Here is a 19,675-nt window from a genome sequence, read left to right on the forward strand (position 1 = left end):
GCTGATCGTGTTCTGCACCCCCTGCCCGGCTCCTGGCTCCGGTTACGGCTACACAATCGGCCTGACCATCGGCACCTCCGCCAGGCCCCAGGCTCCCGCCCAAGCTCACGAGAAGATGCTCCTGGCCTGTTTCCAGAGCTCCCCATTGACAGACGGAAGCTTGCAAGTCCAGGAAGGGCAATGTGACCAGCCTCGAGCCTGCTCAACAGGAGGAGGCCAAATCACTCCGATAAGAACAGCCTGCAGGTGTCTCTCACCAGAGACCCGAGTGGCGGGCCAGGCTGCTCGTCCCCGAGCGTGTGGTTGGGACACCTGCCTCCTCTGCCCTGCCCGGGGGTTGTGCCGCGGCCGCGGCCGCGGCAGAAATCACCCAGGGCTGGGCCGCTGACAGCCAGCACCTTCTCTGATGACGTTTGTCCTTTTCTAAATGGGCTTGGAACTCGCAGAAACCTCCAGGTTTCCAGCTTCCTCCCAGGCCCCTCCCTCATGCCAGAGGAAACACGCACCACAGGAATTATCTCATTGAATCTGCAGCCTGTGAGCCAGGCTGTTACTTGTCCCCATTTTACACAGGAGGACATTGAGGCTTAAGGTGTCTGAGGCAAGAAGTGATGCTAACGAGGACACAGAGAGGGACTCAACGCCCTTAGTGACAAGGGAGAGTCAAACCCACAGCGAGATCCCGTCACCCCCGCCGGGAGGGCTGGAGGCAAGGAGACGGCAGCGGCCGTGGGGAGGACGTGGGGGACAGGGACGCTCCTGCCCTGCCACGGGGGTGCGCACTGCGGCAGCCACTGCGGGAAACCGGGCAGAGGCTTCTCGGCTCAACACGGAGCCCCCCACACTCAACCTCACCTCGAGGTGGACGCCCAAGAGCCAAGAAAACATCCGTGCACACAGGAAGTCAGGCACGAGTGTCTGTATCCGAGTTAGATCCCCGAAAAGTAGAAACAACCTAAATGTCCATCTGCTGATGGCTGGAAAAATGGCACGTGGTCTCCCCAACACGGGGAGAGTGGCCGCAAGAGGAATGGGGTACTGATGCCACAACGCGGAGGGACTTAAAAGCGTTATGTGGGGCGCCTGGGGGGCTCAGTTGGTTAACCGTCCAACTTCGGCTCAGCTCATGATCTTTCGGTTCGTGAGTTGGAGCCCCGTGTCGGGCTCTGTGCTGACAGCTCAGAGCCTGAACCTGCTTCGGATTCTGTGTCTCCCTCTCTCTCTGCTCCTCCCCAACTTGTGCTCTGTCTCTGTCTCTGTCTCTGAATCACTCAAAAATAAATAAACATTAAAAAACAAAAGACCTTGTATTGTATGGTCCCATTGATAGGAAATGTCCAGAAAGGGGGGGGAGGGAGGGGGGGGAGGATACAGGGGCAGACAGCACAGAGGCTGCCAGGGGTGGAGAGTGGCGGTTAAGGGGCAGGGGTTTCTTTTCAAGGTGATTAAAACGTTCTAAAACTCCCTGTGAAGATAGTTGCTCAAGTCAGTGAATAGACTAAAGTCCCCCCAAGTCTACACTCGAGGTGGGTGCATGGTGTGGTATGTGAATTACATCTCAGTAAAGCTGTTGTCCCCAAACCCAAAGGAACGGTGCCCCGTGGGCCCCCAGGGCCCCGCGTGGCACCTGCAGCCTGCATATCACTGGCCAGTCCCTTTTTCCTCCCTGTGGGGCTCAGAGGGACCTGAGCACACGTCCCCTGGTCAGCTGCCCCCCAGGCGGCTCCCCGGGCCCAGGCCCAAGCTCTTCCCTCACGTGGCGGGACCCACGCACACTGGACGTGCCCAATAAACACCGCCGAAGTCAGGTGGTCCACTGAGACCGGGGGCCCCTCCAGAGAGGAGCCGCAGGAAGGGTGTGCAGTGCTTTGACATGTTTTTCCACCCGAAATAAATGAGGCAGAACCTTAGAGGATGTGTTTAAAGTAGGCAGAGAGTTCTCTAAACAGTTTGGCTTAGAGGTTGGAACGTGGGGGCCAGGGCTGCAGGGGCGCCTGATCCCCAGCACCAACTCCGCCCGTCCCGACGCCAACCCCAGCTTTGTTTCTAGCCACTAGGTTGACATCATCGACCCTTACGGAAGGGCTCAGAGATGACCTCCAGTCTTTGCAAACATTATTTTAAACTCAGGTCTCATTACACAAAATGACGCACAGCGTCTGTGGCCACAGCCCTCTGGTAGAGTGCAAATTCGTACTTAAACGCATTCTTTGTTACTATAAGTCAGTTGAGACGCCTCTTGCTAAAGTGACAGCAGTCTTTATGTGATGGTGTCGTGGGGTTGAGGAAATAGTGTCTGTATCAGAGAGGGGAAGCCCAGACTCACAGCGCACTTACCAGTATGTTTCTATAATCATTTCTTTCTTTAAAAGACTTTTTAAAAGTTTATTTTGCCTATTTTGAGGACAGGGAGGGAGGGAGCACTGGAGGGGCAGAGAGGGAGAGAGAGAATCCCAAGCAAGCTCCAAACCATCACTGTGACATAGGGCTCGAACTCACAAACTATGAGATCGTGACCTGAGCCAAGACCAAGAGTCGGTCACTTAGCTGACGGAGCCACCAGGCGCCCGCTCCATGATCGCTGCTTCCTAATCTCAGACCCCCTCTCTTTACCCGGTGAGCAGGTTGATTAAACGGACTCAGGAGCTGCCCAGCCTCAACCCCCACTTTGGCGCCTTAGCAAATAATGAATCAACAGAGCTTTTGGGCAATTAGCAACTAATGTTCCTCTTGGTTATGCCTCTGCTTGCTGGTGTTGTGGTCAAATCTTTCAGAAGTGTGTGTTTATGCTTTTAAATGCAAACTTAAATCTGTGGGAAAGAACAGATTTCGAAAAATCGTGCCCCTTGCTTTGTGATCTGCATTTCAGATGCTTCCAACCACCGCTCAGACGATACGCTCCAAACACTTCATAATTAAAATAGATGAATTTAAAAAACAAAGTCGACGGGGACAAAGGTCAGTGAGGGGCACATACTACAGCGGTTCACGAGGGGAGGCCCCTCCCTTGCCCTCTTGCCATCAGGCGTGGCCGCGTGGCTTGCCGGAGCCAATAAAAGCCAGCAGTGGTGGCAGGGGGCACTTAACTGTCCGTCTCTCCCCGCTGCCTCGTACCTGGGGAAGGGTGGGTCCAAATGGTGGCATCAGGCGGAGCCACGGCCTGGCCCACCCACCCTGAGGGTTACCCAGATCTGCAAGGGACGTGGCATGAGCTGGAAATACACCTTTGTTGCCTTCGGCCACCGACCTGGTTTTGTCCAGAGCACACTGAGCCCATCCTGAGCGACACAGTCGGTGAAACAGGTAGGATCTGTTTTGATGAATGTGAAGATTTGAAATCGGCCGTTGGGGATGATGATGCGGATCTCTGACCCCTGTCAGCCGCCGATTTTTGTGTTTTATTTTGACGGCATAGATTCGAGAAAATAGTTAAGTGGTTGCAAACACCAGCAGCTCCATTTTATTTGAAAAACATAATAAAGTTTTTAAACGATCTCTCTTACTGTCTTAGGAATGCTCAATTAGAATGAACCCTGGGGGGCTCGGTCGGTTGAGCATCCGACTTCGGCTCAGGTCATGATCTCTCGTTCATGGGTTCAAGCCCTGCGTCGGGCTCTGTGCTGACAGCTTGGAGCCTGGAGCCTGCTTTGGACTCTGTGTCTCCCTCTCTCTCTGACCCTCCCCTGCTCACGCTGTCTCTCTCTCTCAAAAATAAATAAAACATTAAAAAAATAATAAAATAAAATAAAACAGTTTAGAATGCACCCAACCCCTTAAAAGAACAGATACGGTAACTTTCACCTCCAAGTGGAATTCCCAACAGCTCCTAACTGGTATTTCTCCTGTTGGTGTTAAGACCCCCCTAGAGGGCAGATGCTAGGAGAAGATCGGACTCAGTAGGCAGGGAGGGCAAGGTCAGGACCTGAGGTCCCTGAGGGGAGAAACACACCAGTTCTGGAACACGGCTGGGAGGGCCTGACCACAGCAAGCCCCCTCAGGCATGAGGTTCCTCTTAAGAATGTCACAGACCCCAAATACCCCCCTCCAGGTTCCCCTCTGGAATTTGCCGGAAGACCTAAGAACAGCCATTGTAGACCATCCCTCCTACAATGGAAATGAGCCAATCAGGCATGGACAACCCAGTGTGGAGAGTCATCCAGCCAATAAGGGTAGGACCTGAGAAGGAACAGGGGGAAGGGGGTGGGGAGGGCGGACCAGAACCTTCTAAAACAAGGACCCTCCTCTATCGGCCTCTGGCTTCACTTTTGAGGGCCCCCTCTCTGTAAAGAGAGCTTTCCTCCCATTCTTTCCTTCTGATCTTTGCCGGCTGCTCATTTTGTGTCCACCTTCGTTCTTCCCAGCGGGGAGACAACGTCCCTCCCCCCCACTCCCTTCCGCCCCTGCGGACACTGCGTCAGCCACTGAGCGGGGACCTGAGCCGAGTGCAGCCTGTGTGCCTGTCCGCTGCTCAGAGGGCGCGGCCGTGAGGACTGCGGGGCAGGGCAGGGGCCTGAGCCCTGCTCGTGGTGGGACACCGGACACAGGTGCAGGGCCACGTGCTAGCCTGTGGGACGCTCGGAGGCCAGGTCACACGGCAATGAACGCCACCCAAACGCATCGATCCCTGCCACCCAGCTTCCGGCGAGCGGGAGGGGGCGTGCAGGCGGGCACTGCTCAACCTGACAGCGGGGGGCGGGGGGGGCACCCTGGGGGCACAGGGCCAGTGGGTGGGGCCCTGGGGGAGGCTGATGAAGGGCTGGCTTTGGGCAGGACAAGAGATGGTGCCGGAGGATGTGGGCAGCATCTAGGAATCAAGCCTGAGGCCCCGCTCGTCTCTCCCCAGCTGGGTCACCCCGAGCCCGTCTTTCTTGCTCTCGGGCCTCAGTTTCCCCCTCCATATCGCGGTAAGTCCACATCGACGTGGGGGTGGGGATATAAAATGTGGAGACGTGAAGGGCAAGAGTGGGGGCTGTCGGGGTCCCTCAGACTCTGGGGCCAGGTCTGTGACTCTGCTCAGGCCAAGCCCCTGCCGTCAGTAGCTGGGGGGCTGGGCCCCTCTGGGGAGAGTTTTAAGGCTCATTCCTGAACGCATCAGCTGCCGCCTGCACTCCCCCAGGCCCGCGGAGCGTTCGGACTTGGAACAAATGCCCTGGAACGAATGCCCGTGTCCCTTCCCCGGGTTGTGATGAGGGTCAGCGAGAAGGGCCGTCCACGGCCAAGGGCGAGGGCTTTCCGACTCGGACACCATTCTCCATCCGCTCCAGTGTGGTTCTTTCAAGTTTATTTAGTTTGAGAGCGAGGGAGAGAGTGCAAGCAGGGGAGGGGCACAAAGAGGAAGGACAGAGGATCCAAAGCAGGCTCCAAACTGACAGCAGAGAATCCAAGGCCAGGTTCAAAAGCACGAACCGAACCGTGAGATCATGACCTGAGCTGAAGTCAGGACACTTAACTGACTGAGCCACCCAGGTGCCCCCCACTCGAATGTGCTTTTACAGACCGACCCTGGGGCTTGGCCGGGTCACCCTCAGTCCCCTGGAGACGAGTGTCTGTCCTGAGGACCTTCCTGATGGGGGAGCCGGCAGCCCTGCGGTCTCCCTGCTCCCACACTCAGCAGCTGCCGGGCCCCCCTGGTCCCCCCGCCCCTCCCCTCCTGAATCAGCCTCACCTTCCCTCCTCGGGACCCTCTCGCCAGCCTCCTCCTGGGCCTCTTGGCCTCCAGATTCTCTAGTCCCTCGACCCCACGCATGGAAGCAATCCAGGTGCCCCCCCCACCAGAGTTCTCAGGATTCCCTGTTGCCCAAGTGAGGAAACCTGAACCCCATTACCTGCCCAGAAAGGGGGCGGCCCTCATCCCAGGAGGGGAGCGGCCTGGGGAGATGACAAGGCCCAGGGACCACGCCTGCCGCCCCCTCTCCCCCCAGGAGAAGACACTCCCTCTCCAAGAGTAGGTCCTGAACAACAAGTTCAGGCCCCCGAGGTCGGCTGGTGAACGTGAGGAGGCTAAAACCCAGGCAGGGACAAGGAGGGACAGGCGAGTGGGGCTCTCTCCGGGCCCCAGGGGCTCTGGGGGCCCCGGGAGGGATTGAGTGACAGAAGGGGCGGCCCCTCCTGATGTCAGGCCTGCACCCTCAGAAAACCTTCTTGTATCCAGGCAAAGGGAGATATGTGGGGAGTTTGGGGGGGACCCCAGAGAGCTGCTGCCCGCCCCCATGCCCCGGCCCCCGGCCGGATCGCCTGGACCGGCTCCAGGACCCGCAGAGCTCTGAGGGAGGTGGGAAGGCCGGGGGCCCGTCCGCTGCCCGCCGCAGGGTCACGGAGGGGGCACGGCGTTGGTGGGAGGCTGCACAGCAGGAGAGCCACTCTGTTGGCTGAGCACTTATTCGGGTTCGGGGGTGTCCGTCTACCCCACACCCCCCAAAGCGGGGCGAATGGAAACTCACCGCTGAGGCCCAGAGAGGCCAAGTGACTCACTCAAGGCCACAGACCCCAGGAGAGGTAAAGCAGAGATTCAAGGGGCGCCTGGGGGGCTCAGGCGGTGAAGCGTCCAACTTTGGCTCAGGTCATGATCTCACAGCTTGTGGGTTCGAGCCCCGCGTCGGGTTCTGTGCTGACAACTCAGACTGGAGCCTGCTTCCGATGCTGTGTCTCCCTGGCTCTCTGCCCCTCCCCCACTCATGCTCTGTCTCTCCCTTTCTCAATAATAAATAAACATTAAAAAAAAAGAAGCAGAGGTTCGAACCCTGGGCTCTGACGGGCTTGCATTCGCTGCTCCTCTGGGAACACAACGGCCTATTCTTTGGTCCTCGGGGCGTAAAGCTGCTCTGCTGGAAACGTTCCCAAGCACGTGGGGACTGACCGCACAGAGGCTGGATTCTCTTCCTGCAGGGCTCCGCTGGGAGGGGAGGGGACAGGCCGCGAGGTCAAAGGCAGGAAGAGACAATCAACAGACCCAGGATGTGTGGAGCCGGCACCTTCCGGCCCCTCTGTCCAGCCAACGCCAGTGCTTACGGACACTGTCTCGGGACCCAAGGGGGGACACGGCGGGGCCCCATTTTACAGATGAGGAAACGGAGTCTCGGCGGGGCAGTGGCCCATCTAATGCCCTGCCTCACCGAGGGGCAGCGCCAGGCCGAGAATCCAGACAACTGTACGGGAAGTACCTTCCCTGGACGTGGTGGCCAGGCTGGCAGCTCCCGGAGCAGGCAGCTTCCTGCTATAAATACGATGCTGACTCCTGGTAACGTTGGCCTCCAGGCTCCCCTGTCCGGGCCCAGGGCCAGGAATCCAGGAGCCGAATGCCTGCCACGGAGCTCCTGATCTGCGGTCTTTTCCTGACACCGTAATAAGGTACCACAGTTTTTTTTTTTTACAGGCTCCAAATTATTGGAGACCATGCAGAACTAGCCAGCTGTCTCCGAAATGAGGAGGGCTGTTATTCAGATGAGAGCCCCAGCCCCCGACCTTGGGGGAACAGGGCGGGATTTCCTGGACGGGGCTCTTCGTCTCGGTCCGGGGAGCTGGGTTTGAATCCTGACTCCACCATTTACCAGCTGGGCCAACCTTGGACAAGTGTATTTGCCTCTCTGAGCTTCAGCTCCCCCAGCTATACAGTGGGGTTCAGGCATCCCCAACAGGGATTGAACAATGTCTCCCAAGCGGCCGGCACACAACACACAGCAGATAACACGTTCCCTTCATTTTCCTCTTTGGCTGCAGCCCATTTACTGGGTGAATCGTAATTCCAACAGCTACACCTGTTAGCAGCAAGCCTGGTGTTATTCCAAGCGGGTTACATGCTTTCAGTCACTTATTCCTCATTGGGACTTAAGGAGCTAACGTCCTATTCTTGTTCCCATTTAACAGATGAGGCAACGGAGGCACAGTGATCTGGAATCATCTGCCCAAGGTCACACAGGTCAGGGGCAGAGAGCTGAGAAACGGGCCCAGGGATTCATTTGTGAAAATAAGTAGAAATGTTTCACAGCAGCATCCTGAACCCAATCGCCGCCGTGGGGGTGGAAACCTAGAAAGTCTTGAACTTCAGACAACACATTCTAGGAGGCCCCTCCCCAATAAACAAACACACAGCCTTGCACCCAGGTGCCGCCTTCACTCCTGCCGGCCAGATCCCTTAGAGTCCAGCCCTGCAGAGACCAGAGACCACAGTGTGGTGGTTCACAGGCAGGAAGCCGAGTCCCCAGCCTGCCAGGGGGTGACCCGCCCAGCTAGGGTGAGCAGAGCCACCGTGGTGCCTGCCGGCCCCAGCCCGGCTGACCCTCTCCTAAACAGTGAAGGGGCAGGAAAGGCCGTGTCTCCTCCCAGCCTTCCTGACACACACACACACACACACACACACACACACACACACACACACACGGTCCCCATTCCGTGGCCCCGATGGGCTAAATATTGTCCCGGCCCTTCCTGAAATGCCCATCTCCATTTGGGAGGTTTTACAAGCTGCTAGAAGCAGAACCGTGTCCCCGGTGCAGGGAGAGAGCTATTCCGGGTTCGTGTCAGGTGTGGATGGAGCCAGCCAGAGAGGGCCTGTCTGCTGCACACGTCTCCCCCCGCAGTACTGGCTCCGCGGCGGGCAATTCCTGGCAGCCAGCACCACTGACGCCTGGCGGAAGAGGGTGAGGTCAGGCCATTTTTGTTGGTGTCCCCCTCCCCAACACACACACACACACACACACACACACACGCACGCACGCACACAGAGTTCCAAATCCAACTTGGACAGGTCCAGGCGCCAGGACAGTCCCTCAGACTCCATGCAGGGAGGGGGGGCACACTGCTGTCACTCACAACCCGCCCCAGGACCCCCAGGACTGTCAGACGTGCCCAGGATTCTCCACGGCGGTGCTTGAAAGATAAGGAATCCATGGACCACGGCAGGGCAGTGTCTTAGGCAAGAAGGCATGGCCGGAGGGGCCAGACCCGGACGCACGGGCTCCTGAGCCTCTGGGCTCCTTCCTGGGACCCCCCTGCCGTCGCTGTGAGGCCATCGCGGAGTCCCCACTGCACACCCGGCCCCGACAGATCGGCTTTCACTCGCCAGGCACTGAACCTCCCAGACACGTGTGCGGCAGAAGCTGTCACCGCCGCCTCTTCCCTGGCCTGCGGGTTCCGAGCCGTAGAGACATCGCCCCAGAGCTGGGCTTCAACCAGGAGCCAAGGGTGGGCGGCCGGCCAGGGGCACAGACAGCCGGTCCCCACCAAACCCCTTGCCCTGGGGAGGGCAGGGGACATGCAAGCAGACCCCAGCATCTCACCAGCCCCCCTGCCTTTGCCTTTCTGGCCATTTCCAACCTAGAGGATTTGGGGGGGCCTCGGGGGTGCCTGCCTTGTGCAGGCAGACCAGGGGCTCAGAACTATCCGGAGGTTTCGGACCTCTGGGGAACCGGTTGGCCAGTGCTAGGCTCCCCCCACCCCAGAAAAGTGCTCACACACACTCATTTGCATGTGGTCATGGGGCCCGTGGCACCCTGCGCCCACTGAGGGGCCCAGCCTAGACCCCGCTCCCTGCTCCCCAGCTGGCGGCGGGAGGGGTGCAGCAGGCACTGCCCCCTGCTCAGGCCCCATCGGGAAGGCAGGGGTGCAGCAGAACTTAGCTGTGAAAGTCCAGTTCCCCTCCAGGAACACGGACACCCCCTACGCCCCCACCCCAGGCACTGGGCCGGCAGGAAGGGGGTCCAGCCCCACAGCCGCCGGGCACCTGGGCTGGGGGCGCCCGGTGCCCTGGGCGACTAGGAGCTTTGGCTTTGCAACCGGAGCCGCGGTGGGTAAATATAGCGCTGCCACTCACCGGCCGAGGGGCCCTCGCCGTCCGACATGGTGCAGGAGACGGTGGGCAGCCGGCCACCAGCCTGCAGGGACACTCAGAGCCGTCAGTGGCTGTCACCCACCTGGTGGGGCTTGGGCCGCCAGGCCTGCTCCGCGTCCAGTCCCCAGGCAGTGTCCCGCCCCAGCCGGCTGGGCTGCCCCCACCCCCCCCCCCATGCTGGGCTGGGCAGATAAGAACGCTCTGAGCCAGGAGCCCGTGCGATTGGTGGATAAATCTGGGCACTGCCCTCCCTGCCCTGGGCCTCTCCCGGGCAGCCTCGGAGTGTTTCCTGAGAGACTGCTGCACCCCTGGGTGCTCGGCAGTGCTTGGGCAGTCCCCGGGAGCCCAGCCCCAGCCCTGGAGACCCCAGGACCCACAGCCTCTCTCCCCGGGAATGGTTCCACCCGGCCAGTGAGTGGCTTTTACGGCCACTGGAGAAGACAACGAAGTGATGTCCCCACGAGCCCATGGTTGTCTTCTCAGTTCTTTGGAGCGGCCATGACCCACCCAAGGCCACCTGGCCAGTTCGGCGTGTGACCAGAGTTGGACTCTGGAGCCGACTGTCTGTCTCCAAGGTTACAGGAAGGCGTGGCTCTTGCCTTCGTCTGGCAGACTGAGAACAGCCACTTCTGGGCACGTTGTGGGTGTCAAGTGCCCTGTGTTCGCCCGGGGTGCTGTGAAGGGACAGAGATAGACTGCCTGGGGGCAGCCCTGTGACCTGGTGTCAGGCACAGAGTGGGGACTCAGGAAATACTGGTTAGGAGAACACATCTCAACAAACACTTAGTATGCACTTGCTGTGTGCTTGCCTAAGAGGCAGCCTGGTCCTTCTCCTGGGTCCCCACAAGGGCCTGGGCCTGAGACCAGGGCGGGGAGCAAGTGGAAGGCTCTGGGCTCAGTTCCCAGGGGCATCATTCCAGGGCTGGCCGTCTCTGGACCCCCCAGGGCCTGAGGTCGACCCAGTTCTGGATTCAGGACTTAGAAGGAGTGAAGTGGCTTTAAAGAGAAGGAGAGAGGGTGATGATCAACCCCAATCAGAGAGAAATGGGAGGGCTTCCTGGAACTGCTGGCGTTTGAGTTATGCCTTTGAAGGAATAAGGTTTTTTCAGGGGAAGAAAGGGCATTCTGGGAAAAGAGACCAGCAGGCGCATAGATGAGCACTGGGAAAGCTTGACTGGGACTGGAAGGGGGCAGGTGTCCCCGGCAGGGGCTGGGGGTGATCATGATCCCAAGGAGAGGTGGTTGACATTTGAGGAAGGGGAGGCATCCAGGGCTAGGGAAGTCAGGGGAGGCTTCTTGGAAGAGGGGACAGACACTGGTGCTAAAGGGTCCATGAGCCTCAGAAAAATTGGAGGCACAGGAAACAGCATTCAGAAGCATCCAGTAGCTGTTCAAAGGCACTGAGGCCTTGGGGCACCTGGGTAGTACAGTCCGTTGAGCGTCTGACTTCAGCTCAGGTCATGATCTCGCAGTTCGTGAGTTCAAACCCCGCACTGGGCTGCTCACTGCTCTCAGTGCAGAGCCCATCTTGGATCCTCTGTCTCCCTTTCTCCATCCCTCCCCCATTTGTGCTTTCTCTCAAAAATAAAACATGGAAACAAACAAACAAAGGCACTGATGCCTTTCTCAGCTCAGACCTCTGGGGAGTGAAGACAGGAGGCCCCGGCCACCATGTTTCCAAAGGAACTGCCTTTTGGAGATGGGGTGGGGGAGACTTGGCACTCACACCAACCGTCAGAGATAATAGCAAAGGAATTCAACCCCTATACGGTGGTTCCAGGCCTCCTGGCCTTCGCGTACGCTGTTCCTTTGGTTAGGAATTCCCTGCCCTCCCCCCATCTCCTCTGTGAAGCCTTGTCTGGCTGTCCCTGGGGGTGGGCCAGGCTGCCCTGTGTTCTCCACAAACCCACCTCACTGTGGCCAGTGCCTGGCCCTGGTCTTGTCTACCTCCTGCTGTATGATAATGAGCTCACCGTCACTGGAGGGATGCAAGCAGGGCTGGACAGCTGCTGGATGAGGACATGGTGAAAGGAGTTCAAGCAGCAGGTGGGGTTAGATTAAATGGCTTTGGGGCCCCTGGAGAGTTACCAGCTTGTCCTGGCTTCCCTGCTCCAGCCCTGAAAGCCCTACCTGCACCCTGGGAGCCCTCGGAGCCTCCCCACCTGCAAAGTGGGAGGCTTCTCACCTGCAGGGCTTTGGGGACTGAGGGGGATAATGCAGCAGCAACAGGGTGCCAGATCTCACAGGTGGCAGCTGCGTCCCCAGGGAGGCGCGGGGCCCTGCCAGCCCCACACTCAGCACTCGGCTGTACCCCACCCCCCGCCAGCTGCAGCAGGAGGCAGGGGGTCCAACCTGCTCGCTGTGTGACCTTGTGCAGGTCCTGCCCTCTCTGTGCCTCTATCTCCACATCGGTAGAGCATTTAGGAGCACCTCCTGTGTACTTGGCCCTGGGCCAGGCTGGGGCAGGAAGAAGCCAAGAGGCATGCCGGGTTCCATGGGGCCACACACGGGTCTTGTCTCCTGCAGCACCTGCTCTGGGCTCCCTGGGGTGAGCTCCGTTGACAGAGGAGCATACGGGAACTGACCTCAGGGCACCCCTTGAGACTGCCAGAGTGGCATGGGAGTGCCCAGTGCTGGACACACAGCAGTGCTGCACAAGCCACCTGGCGTCCCGGATAGAGCCCCTCACCTTGGCCTCTGCCGGGTGCGCTGCAGGACCAGAGCCGGGAGGAGCACAGTGTCAGGTGGCCTGGGTCGAAGCCACTCTGCCAGGCCCCCCTCGGCGGCTGGGACAAGCTGACCCCAGCCTCACTTTCTCATCCAAAACCGGGGGACTGTGGCGAGGCTGAGCACCGGGGCCCAGACGCCGTGGAGGGCCGACCCCCACCACAGCCGGCAGCGCGTCCGCCCAGTGTCCCGCAGTGAGAGCCGACTCCCTGTGTGTAGGCCACCTCCCCTTCCTGTCCCTGGCCCCGAGTCCCTTCCTGTTGTTCTTTTATGGTGGGAACATGTGTTGGGGGAAAAAACAACTTGATTCCTCTGCTCCTGAGGTCCCGGCTGCAGCTATGGGCCACAGCGTGCGTGTGCAAACGCAGGCGACAATGCATGTGGGTGCACACAGGCGTGCATGGGGCCGGGTAAGTGTGCGGGGAAAGTGTGTGCAGTCGAGAGTGTGAGAACATATCACAGGTGTGGGTTGGTACAAGTGAGCGTGCGTGTGCACACACACGTGTGAGTGTGTACGGGAGTGTAGATGAGTGTGCGTGTATTTCTGGGTGAGCACGTATGTGAATGTGCAGGAGAGTGTAAACACGTGGGCATGCGTGTGCCCCTCATGAGCTTATGCGCGTGTGTAGGGGCCTGTATGAGCCTGTGGGGGGCGGTGTACACACGGGTGTGCCCTCTGGCTCCCGTGAGCTCATCCTGTGTCCCTGGCATGGTGCTGGCCACCCCCTGGGGCCACGGCAAGTGCCTGCCTCTTTGTTCAACTGCTGCGAGGCCTGAGCGAGACATGGGCACAGGCTCCAGGTGGGGGCGCAGGGGGGCAGGCCGGGGTGGCCCGGGTGAGCGTGGTGGTCGAGGGGGGCCTCTCTGAGCAGAGGCCGGGAAGGTGAGCTGGCAGCCCAGGCACCAGCCGGGTGAGGCGCGGGGGAGGAGCAGGGCTGGCCTAAGTCTGCAGGGGTGCAGGCTGCTTAAAGGGGAGCCAGGCAGGAGGGGTGCACATTTGCTGTGCGTCAGTGGGGCCAGCTCTGAGTGGGGTCCCTTCCAGGTCCTGCCTCACCCCTCCCCCGACTCCTGCCCCCACTCTGCACAGCCAGCCGGCTCTGCTGGAAGGAGCACACCCCAGCACCGTGGGGTGGGGGAGGAGGCCCGCTGGCACCCGTTCCCCCCACATCTGCACAGATACCAGCGAGGTCTCAGGAGCCCCCAGAACTCCTCCTGCTGGAGACCCTGTCTCCCCAGACCTTGGGGGCCTCCCCATAATAGAGGCAGGAAAGTGTTTTTTTTCCTAATGTTTATTTATTTTTGAAAGAGAGAGAGCGACAGAGCATGAGCAGGGGAGGGGCAGAGGAGACAGAATCTGAAGCAGGTTTCGGGCTCTGAGCCGTCAGCCCAGAGTCTGACATGGGGCTTGAACCCACGAGCTGTGAAATCATGACCTGAGCCAAAGTCAGACGCTTAACCGACTGAGCCCCCCAGGTGCCCGATGGAGGAAAGTTTTGAACAAGGAGCCTCGCCTGGGTCTCTGGTGACCGCGACGTGACGAAGGACAGTGGATGTCCACACTGGGAGGCCTCACCTGCCGGGCGTGTGACCTGGGCCGGGCCACCTAGCCTCGGCTAGGGAAGGATGAGGGGGCAAGGGCCTGGCGCCCACGGGCCTCATGACGCTTCCCAGGCCTCAGGTTAAAACCGACGCCTCCGCACAGCTCGGGCCACAGCGCACCCCCTCCCATACGCGTGGCCTGGGACCCACACGGGAGAGCAGAGACACAGTGACAGGGGGACCACAGAACCACAGAGATCTGCGGACGGAGAGACACAAGGGGACACACACATGTGTGCACACACACTCCCGTGCAGCTCTGGGAGCTGGTTTCCCCCACCCAGGGGCTCCCTCCCGGCCTGGGCGCCCTAAACTGACACCCACCTGGGTGGCCTTGGATAAGCCTTGCAGCCTCCAGGCTCCCAGCCCAGCAAGCAGCTCAGGGGCCCGTCCAGACACACTAGGTGTCCCTAGGGTGAGGGCGTGGGCAGCCCCCAGGTCCTTCAAGCAATGCCCTCAGCTCTGGGAGGAGGCCAAGAGCCACTGTCATTTGGGGGATGTGAGGGGTGGGGGTGGCTCAGGGGACACAGAGCTGGCAGGGATGTTCTGGCCTCCTCCTCAGGCTCCAGGGCTCACAGCAGGGGGGAAGCCCCTCATGGAGAGTGAGGCCCCACCCCCTGGGGGCCGTGGTTACGGGGTAGTGGGCTCAGGGCTGACTGCAGTGGGTGCTCAGTGGCCAGCTGGACACATGGTCAGTGTCACCGTGACTAATATCTTGGACTGCTCCTCACCCTGGCTCCCAGGGCCCCCCAAGAGGCTGGATAAGGGCTCTCCCGTGGGCGGGGCTAGAAGGGCCCCGGCAGTGCCACTGTCACTGTCACCATCCCCCGCTGCCCCCCAAAAACCAAAACCAGAAGAGGAGCTGGGCCCAAAGAGAGGGAGCAGGAAGGGACACTAGTCCTTCGCCCTTTGCTGCCCAGCACTGACCCAGGGACCCTTCACACCCCACCTGGAGGCTAGGCTCCTGCTTGGAAGGCCCCAGTGCCCCCCACGCCCCTGCCTGGACTCACTGTTGAGGCCCATGGGTGGGCCTGGGAGCTTGGCACAGCAGGGAGGGGGCTGCCATCGAGCCGGCCCTGGGCAGGGGGCTCTGGGGTACCCCTCAGGGACCTGCAGACTTGCCCCTCACCACCCAGGCTGTCTCCCGCTGGTGGTGACCCCTCTACCTCGCTGGCCCAGGGTCTGGCCCACTGGCAGGGACTACCTAAGGTGGGCAACACCAGGAGGGTGACCACAGGGTTTCCCTAAGCCAGGAGGAAGTGCAAGGGGGATGTGTTCTGGGAGAAACAAGGCTCCAGGCCAAGGAAGGGCCTTCACCCCATCTGTACCCGCACCCCCCCACAGGCCTGACTCACAGAAATAGGCCTCTGGTAGTAAATCTCCCCCCCTTGCCAGAAATACCCCCAGTGTCTGCCCCCTCCCCCCAGGGTTATTTTTAGCCTTGCAGACAGAGATGCCCCAGGCTGCCCCAGGCTGTCTGGTGTGGGGGCGGGGAGCTGGTCTGGGCAGACAAGCAGATGTAGGTCATCCACCCCAGGGGGTTGAGAACTGCCTTTGGGTCACACACCCATCAACACGCCTGCTTGGGATGCAGAATTCTTGTCCCAGAGGAAAACAACGTCCCTGCAGAGGGGCTGAAATGTGGAAAGGGTCACTGGCTTGAGCCCCCTCTTGCCCCGGCCCTGGGGTCCCCCCCAGGTGGCCATCCTCTCTCTCATTGATCACCCAGGAAATTACACACGTTAGTTTCTGGGGGCCACCAGGGCTGGACCTAGCAAACCCTGGGCCAGCATAAAGGACACCACACCTGCCCAGGTGCGCAGCCAACTGTGGCCCTCTGCGCACTCACGTCAGCTGGCACCGAGGCCCAGCAGGGTCACTAGGTCACTCCAGAGCTGCACTCCTGTCCTCAGGTGCAGAGCAGAGAAGAAAACCTCTCGCCTCCCCCAGCTGGGCCAGCTTCTCACCCCCAACCCGAGGAGGCGAGGCTCCCAAGGCCGCCCCCCAGGGGAGGCTTGGCCACAAGCCCCCCGCCCCCCCCCCCCCCCCCCCCCCCCCCCCCCCCCGCCCCGGGGACCCGCGGAGGACACCGGAGGTGGCTTCGGCTCAGCCAAGAACGTGTTCAGAGTTACAGTGGCTCAGCTCTGAGGGGTCAGGATAATCCTCCAGGCCTCCCAGGCGGAGGCAGCCCCTCTGCACCCCTGCCGGTCCTCAAGGTGCGCTTCCCCGCCCCTGGGCTTTTCTCGCCAAAGCCGCCCATTCAGGCCAGCCAGCGTCCCACCTCCAGCGCCAGCCCACCGCCAGGAGAGGTGAGGGGGAACCACCCAGCGATCGCGGCACTGTGGGGCAGTCCCCCTAACGTCCCCCTTGCCCGGCTGTTGTGCCTCGCCGTTACTCGGTGGCCCCACCTGTGACAGGGGTACGGGGACCCAGCCCTGGTGGCCCACCTGCCTACCCTCACCCGAGGGATCAGCGGATGCTCCAACCACCAGGGCCTGGGCCCGCCCTGGTTGGCGCCCTCCAGGCATGACCCCGCCCCCAGGAGGCCGGGCTTGCCTCCCGAGGCCCCGCCCCCTCGGGGCCTTTGGTTTCCCCGCGGGACGAGGAGGCCCCGCCCACTCGGCCCGCGGCCGACGCGTCAGCGGGAGCGCTGCGCCGGGGCGCCACCTCGTGGCCCTTCTGGGAACCGCACTGCCTGGCTTCCCAGGAAAGCCTTTTCTTTCCTAAAAGTTACAGCAATAAAGATTCCGACGCCAGTGACAATTACTGCTGGCAGGTCTGCAGCATTCTCGCGACAGGCCCTGTGCTAAGTACGATCTATACAAAATACTCTTAATTCTCCCATCAATCTTAGGATGTGGGTCTTATCATCCGTCCTTCCTTACAGATGGGGAAACTGAGGCCCAAGCCCCCCAGTGACAGGTCAGGTAGGATTTGACCCCAGGAAGTCTGGCTGCAGGGGCTTGGTTTTAATTTGATCTATCTTGCCTTAGTCCCAGGGGCTGGCATCACCCCTGCGCACATTGGAGTCTTTGGGGGACCTGAGAGGTTTCTGGGTGGCGTCCCGGAGCGAACCCAGCTGGCCCCAGTGATTGATTCATCTACGCAGCCAGGCCTGAGAGTCACCTGCTCTCTCATGAAAAGCCCATTTTATGGAGGAGGAAGTGGGTCGGGAAGGTCAGAATGGGCGCACTGACCCACAGGCAATGACAGCGGAGCAGGGCTGGGAAGTCCAAACTCTGCTCTTCCCACTCAACGCAGGCCTCCAGCCCTGGGTTTCCAGTCCTCGGAGGCCAGCCCCGGGTGGGGTGACAGGGCTTGTTGAGGTGGTGTAGGTCAGGTTCAAGTCCCAACTCCACTATGGCCTGGCTGTGTGTTGTGACCTTGACTTCCTCATCTGTGAAATGGGCCACACTCGAGAGGACTTGAAGAAATAATGATGTGAAGACTCGGGCTCAGCAACAGATAAGTGTTTGCTAAGTCAGGTGATGGTAGAGTCAATTGGAAGTTTCCAGAGGGAGCTGACCTCTCCAGACCCCTCCGGCCAATGCAAGGTCATGCGCCTGGAGTGCTAAGCCTTGGGGACCTTCTAGACGGACAGTGAAGGAGGTTGTGTCCTGTGGGGGCCAGGCCCAGCCATGGCAGGAAGCAGAGGGCATGGAGTAGGGTGTGCTGGTGGAGACCGGGGGGCTGGTGGGGGGTGCCTGGGGGGTGTGGGGGCTACTGTGGGGCTGTCGGAGGGCTACAGGGGGGCTGATGAACCTCAAAGAGAAGCTGCAGAGGGTGTGGGGTAGTTGTCCAGGCAGGGCAGGTCCCTGGGAGCAGTACAAGGCTGAAGGCCCAGGACCGAGACAAGAGGGAGCCGTGGCATTTGGGTGGCCGAGCCCGGCAGAGACAAGCGAGCAGTGGGTTTGGCCATGCAGCTGGAGCAGAGCCCAGGCACACCCCTCTGAGAGCCACAGGGCATCCTGAGGCCCCCTAGACAGAGAACTGGGAAGGAGAGGGAGATGGGAGTGTAGCTTGATCAAGGCCTAGCCCAATGCTCGGTCTGGGCAGAGAACCAGGGGAGCAGGCCTCTCCCGCTGCAAGGAATGTGCAGGCACAGAGGCGTCCTGGAGGCTGGTGCTTTGCCCAGAGGCTCAGGGCAGACTGGTGCCAGTTCCCTGACCCACCTGGGCTGGGGGGAGGACCGGGCTCAGTGCGCACACACACACACGTGCGCGCACAAACATGCACACACCCCGTACCCAGCCTGTCACTTCCTCCTGAGCCTCAGCTTCGTCTTCTGCTAACTAGGGACGGTCCCTCAGCTCACGCCCGCTCACGGACTGAGGAGGAGCTGATGCAAAGCGAGGGCCGCCCCGAATCCGTACCCTCCTTGGTGTGGAGAGCGGACCTTTCCAGCGCATGTGCCGCAGGCAGCGGGCGTGTTGCTTTCTCTGCGGGCAGACAGGCTCCCGAGTACTGAAGGAGAAACTCAGGGGGTCCTCTTCCTTGGATGGGCCCAGAGGACAGGGCTAGTGCAGGATCTATGGCCCCTTGGCCACCTCTAGGCCTGGGGGAGGAAAGAATGGTGTCTTCACAGTGTCAGGGCTCCAGTCTCACGTCCGGGGGCTGGCCCCCCGCCTCCTCTGACCAGGTCGGGACGGGAAGCATCGTGCCAGAGGTGCGGAAGGATGCCGGCAGGGGTGAGGCCAGGCACCCAGGTCCACCAAGCAGTCCCCAAGAGAGACCCTGGGCCCTCTGGCCTGTGTGGGGCCTCAGCACCTTGTTGGGACTAGACTAGACCACAGGGGCCCCTGTCACATGAAGCTCTCCAAACCTTGTCTGTAATCCCAACCGCACACCACACCCAGGCACGTGGTCTCGCACATAACACAGGGGACTGGCTTCTACTAACGCAGAGCCCTCCTGGTAACCTTCTCCCAAGATGGCACTGTGTGGGCACCTTCAGGGGCAGCGCCTAGGGCTGCACCGGCCCTTAGACCAGCCTCACCATCGCTCCCATTTTATAGACGAGCAAACTGAGGCCAGAGCGCTCTGGCCCAGTCCAGTCATTCATTCATGCAGTCAACACATATTTATTGGAGCATCGGCTCCGGGCCAGGCCCGGGCAGCCCAGAGACGAATCATACACAGACCTCGCCCACAAGGCACTCATGGCCTGGCAGGACAGCTGGTCACATCAAAGGACACTCACAATACAGTGTGGTCAGTGTGGTGTTAGAGGTAGCACAGGTGACCGAGGGAGCACAGAGGAGGGGCCCCTGGCCCGGCCGGGGGTGGCAGGGAGGGCTTCCTGGAAGAGGTGACACCTGAAGGGGGTTTCAGGAAGTGAGCAGGAGTTAGGGTGTGTGGCGGGGGTGGTGGCCTGTGCGAAGAGGTCGGGTGAGAGAGAGCACATCTGGGGCGCAGCTGGGGGTTAGGCAGGGGCCGGTCCAGGAAGGGTGTGGAGTTAGCAGTGGACAGGGAACTCTAGGGGAGCAGTGAGGAGGGAAGCCGGGGGGGGGGGGGGGGGGGGGG

General features: G+C 60.6%; 1 protein-coding gene and 1 long non-coding RNA gene across 2 annotated transcripts in view; one reads left to right on the forward strand and one right to left on the reverse strand.

The window, feature by feature from the left end:
* Positions 1 to 9,879, reverse strand: part of EML1 (EMAP like 1) — a 178,768-nt gene extending 168,889 nt beyond the window's left edge. The window contains exon 1 of the mRNA XM_029951623.1: positions 9,809 to 9,879. Within this exon, the coding sequence (XP_029807483.1) occupies positions 9,809 to 9,836 (28 nt within the window). The 5' untranslated portion in view covers positions 9,837 to 9,879. The remainder of the gene's footprint in view (positions 1 to 9,808) is intronic.
* LOC115301665 lies at positions 6,925 to 8,095 on the forward strand. The gene is made up of 2 exons (XR_003913235.1): positions 6,925 to 7,347; positions 7,864 to 8,095. It is a non-coding gene; the product is annotated as an uncharacterized LOC115301665 (long non-coding RNA).
* Positions 9,880 to 19,675: the final 9,796 nt, after the last annotated feature.

This window comes from Suricata suricatta, chromosome 9 (assembly GCF_006229205.1).
Source record: "Suricata suricatta isolate VVHF042 chromosome 9, meerkat_22Aug2017_6uvM2_HiC, whole genome shotgun sequence".
Taxonomy (NCBI): Eukaryota; Metazoa; Chordata; class Mammalia; order Carnivora; family Herpestidae; genus Suricata; species Suricata suricatta.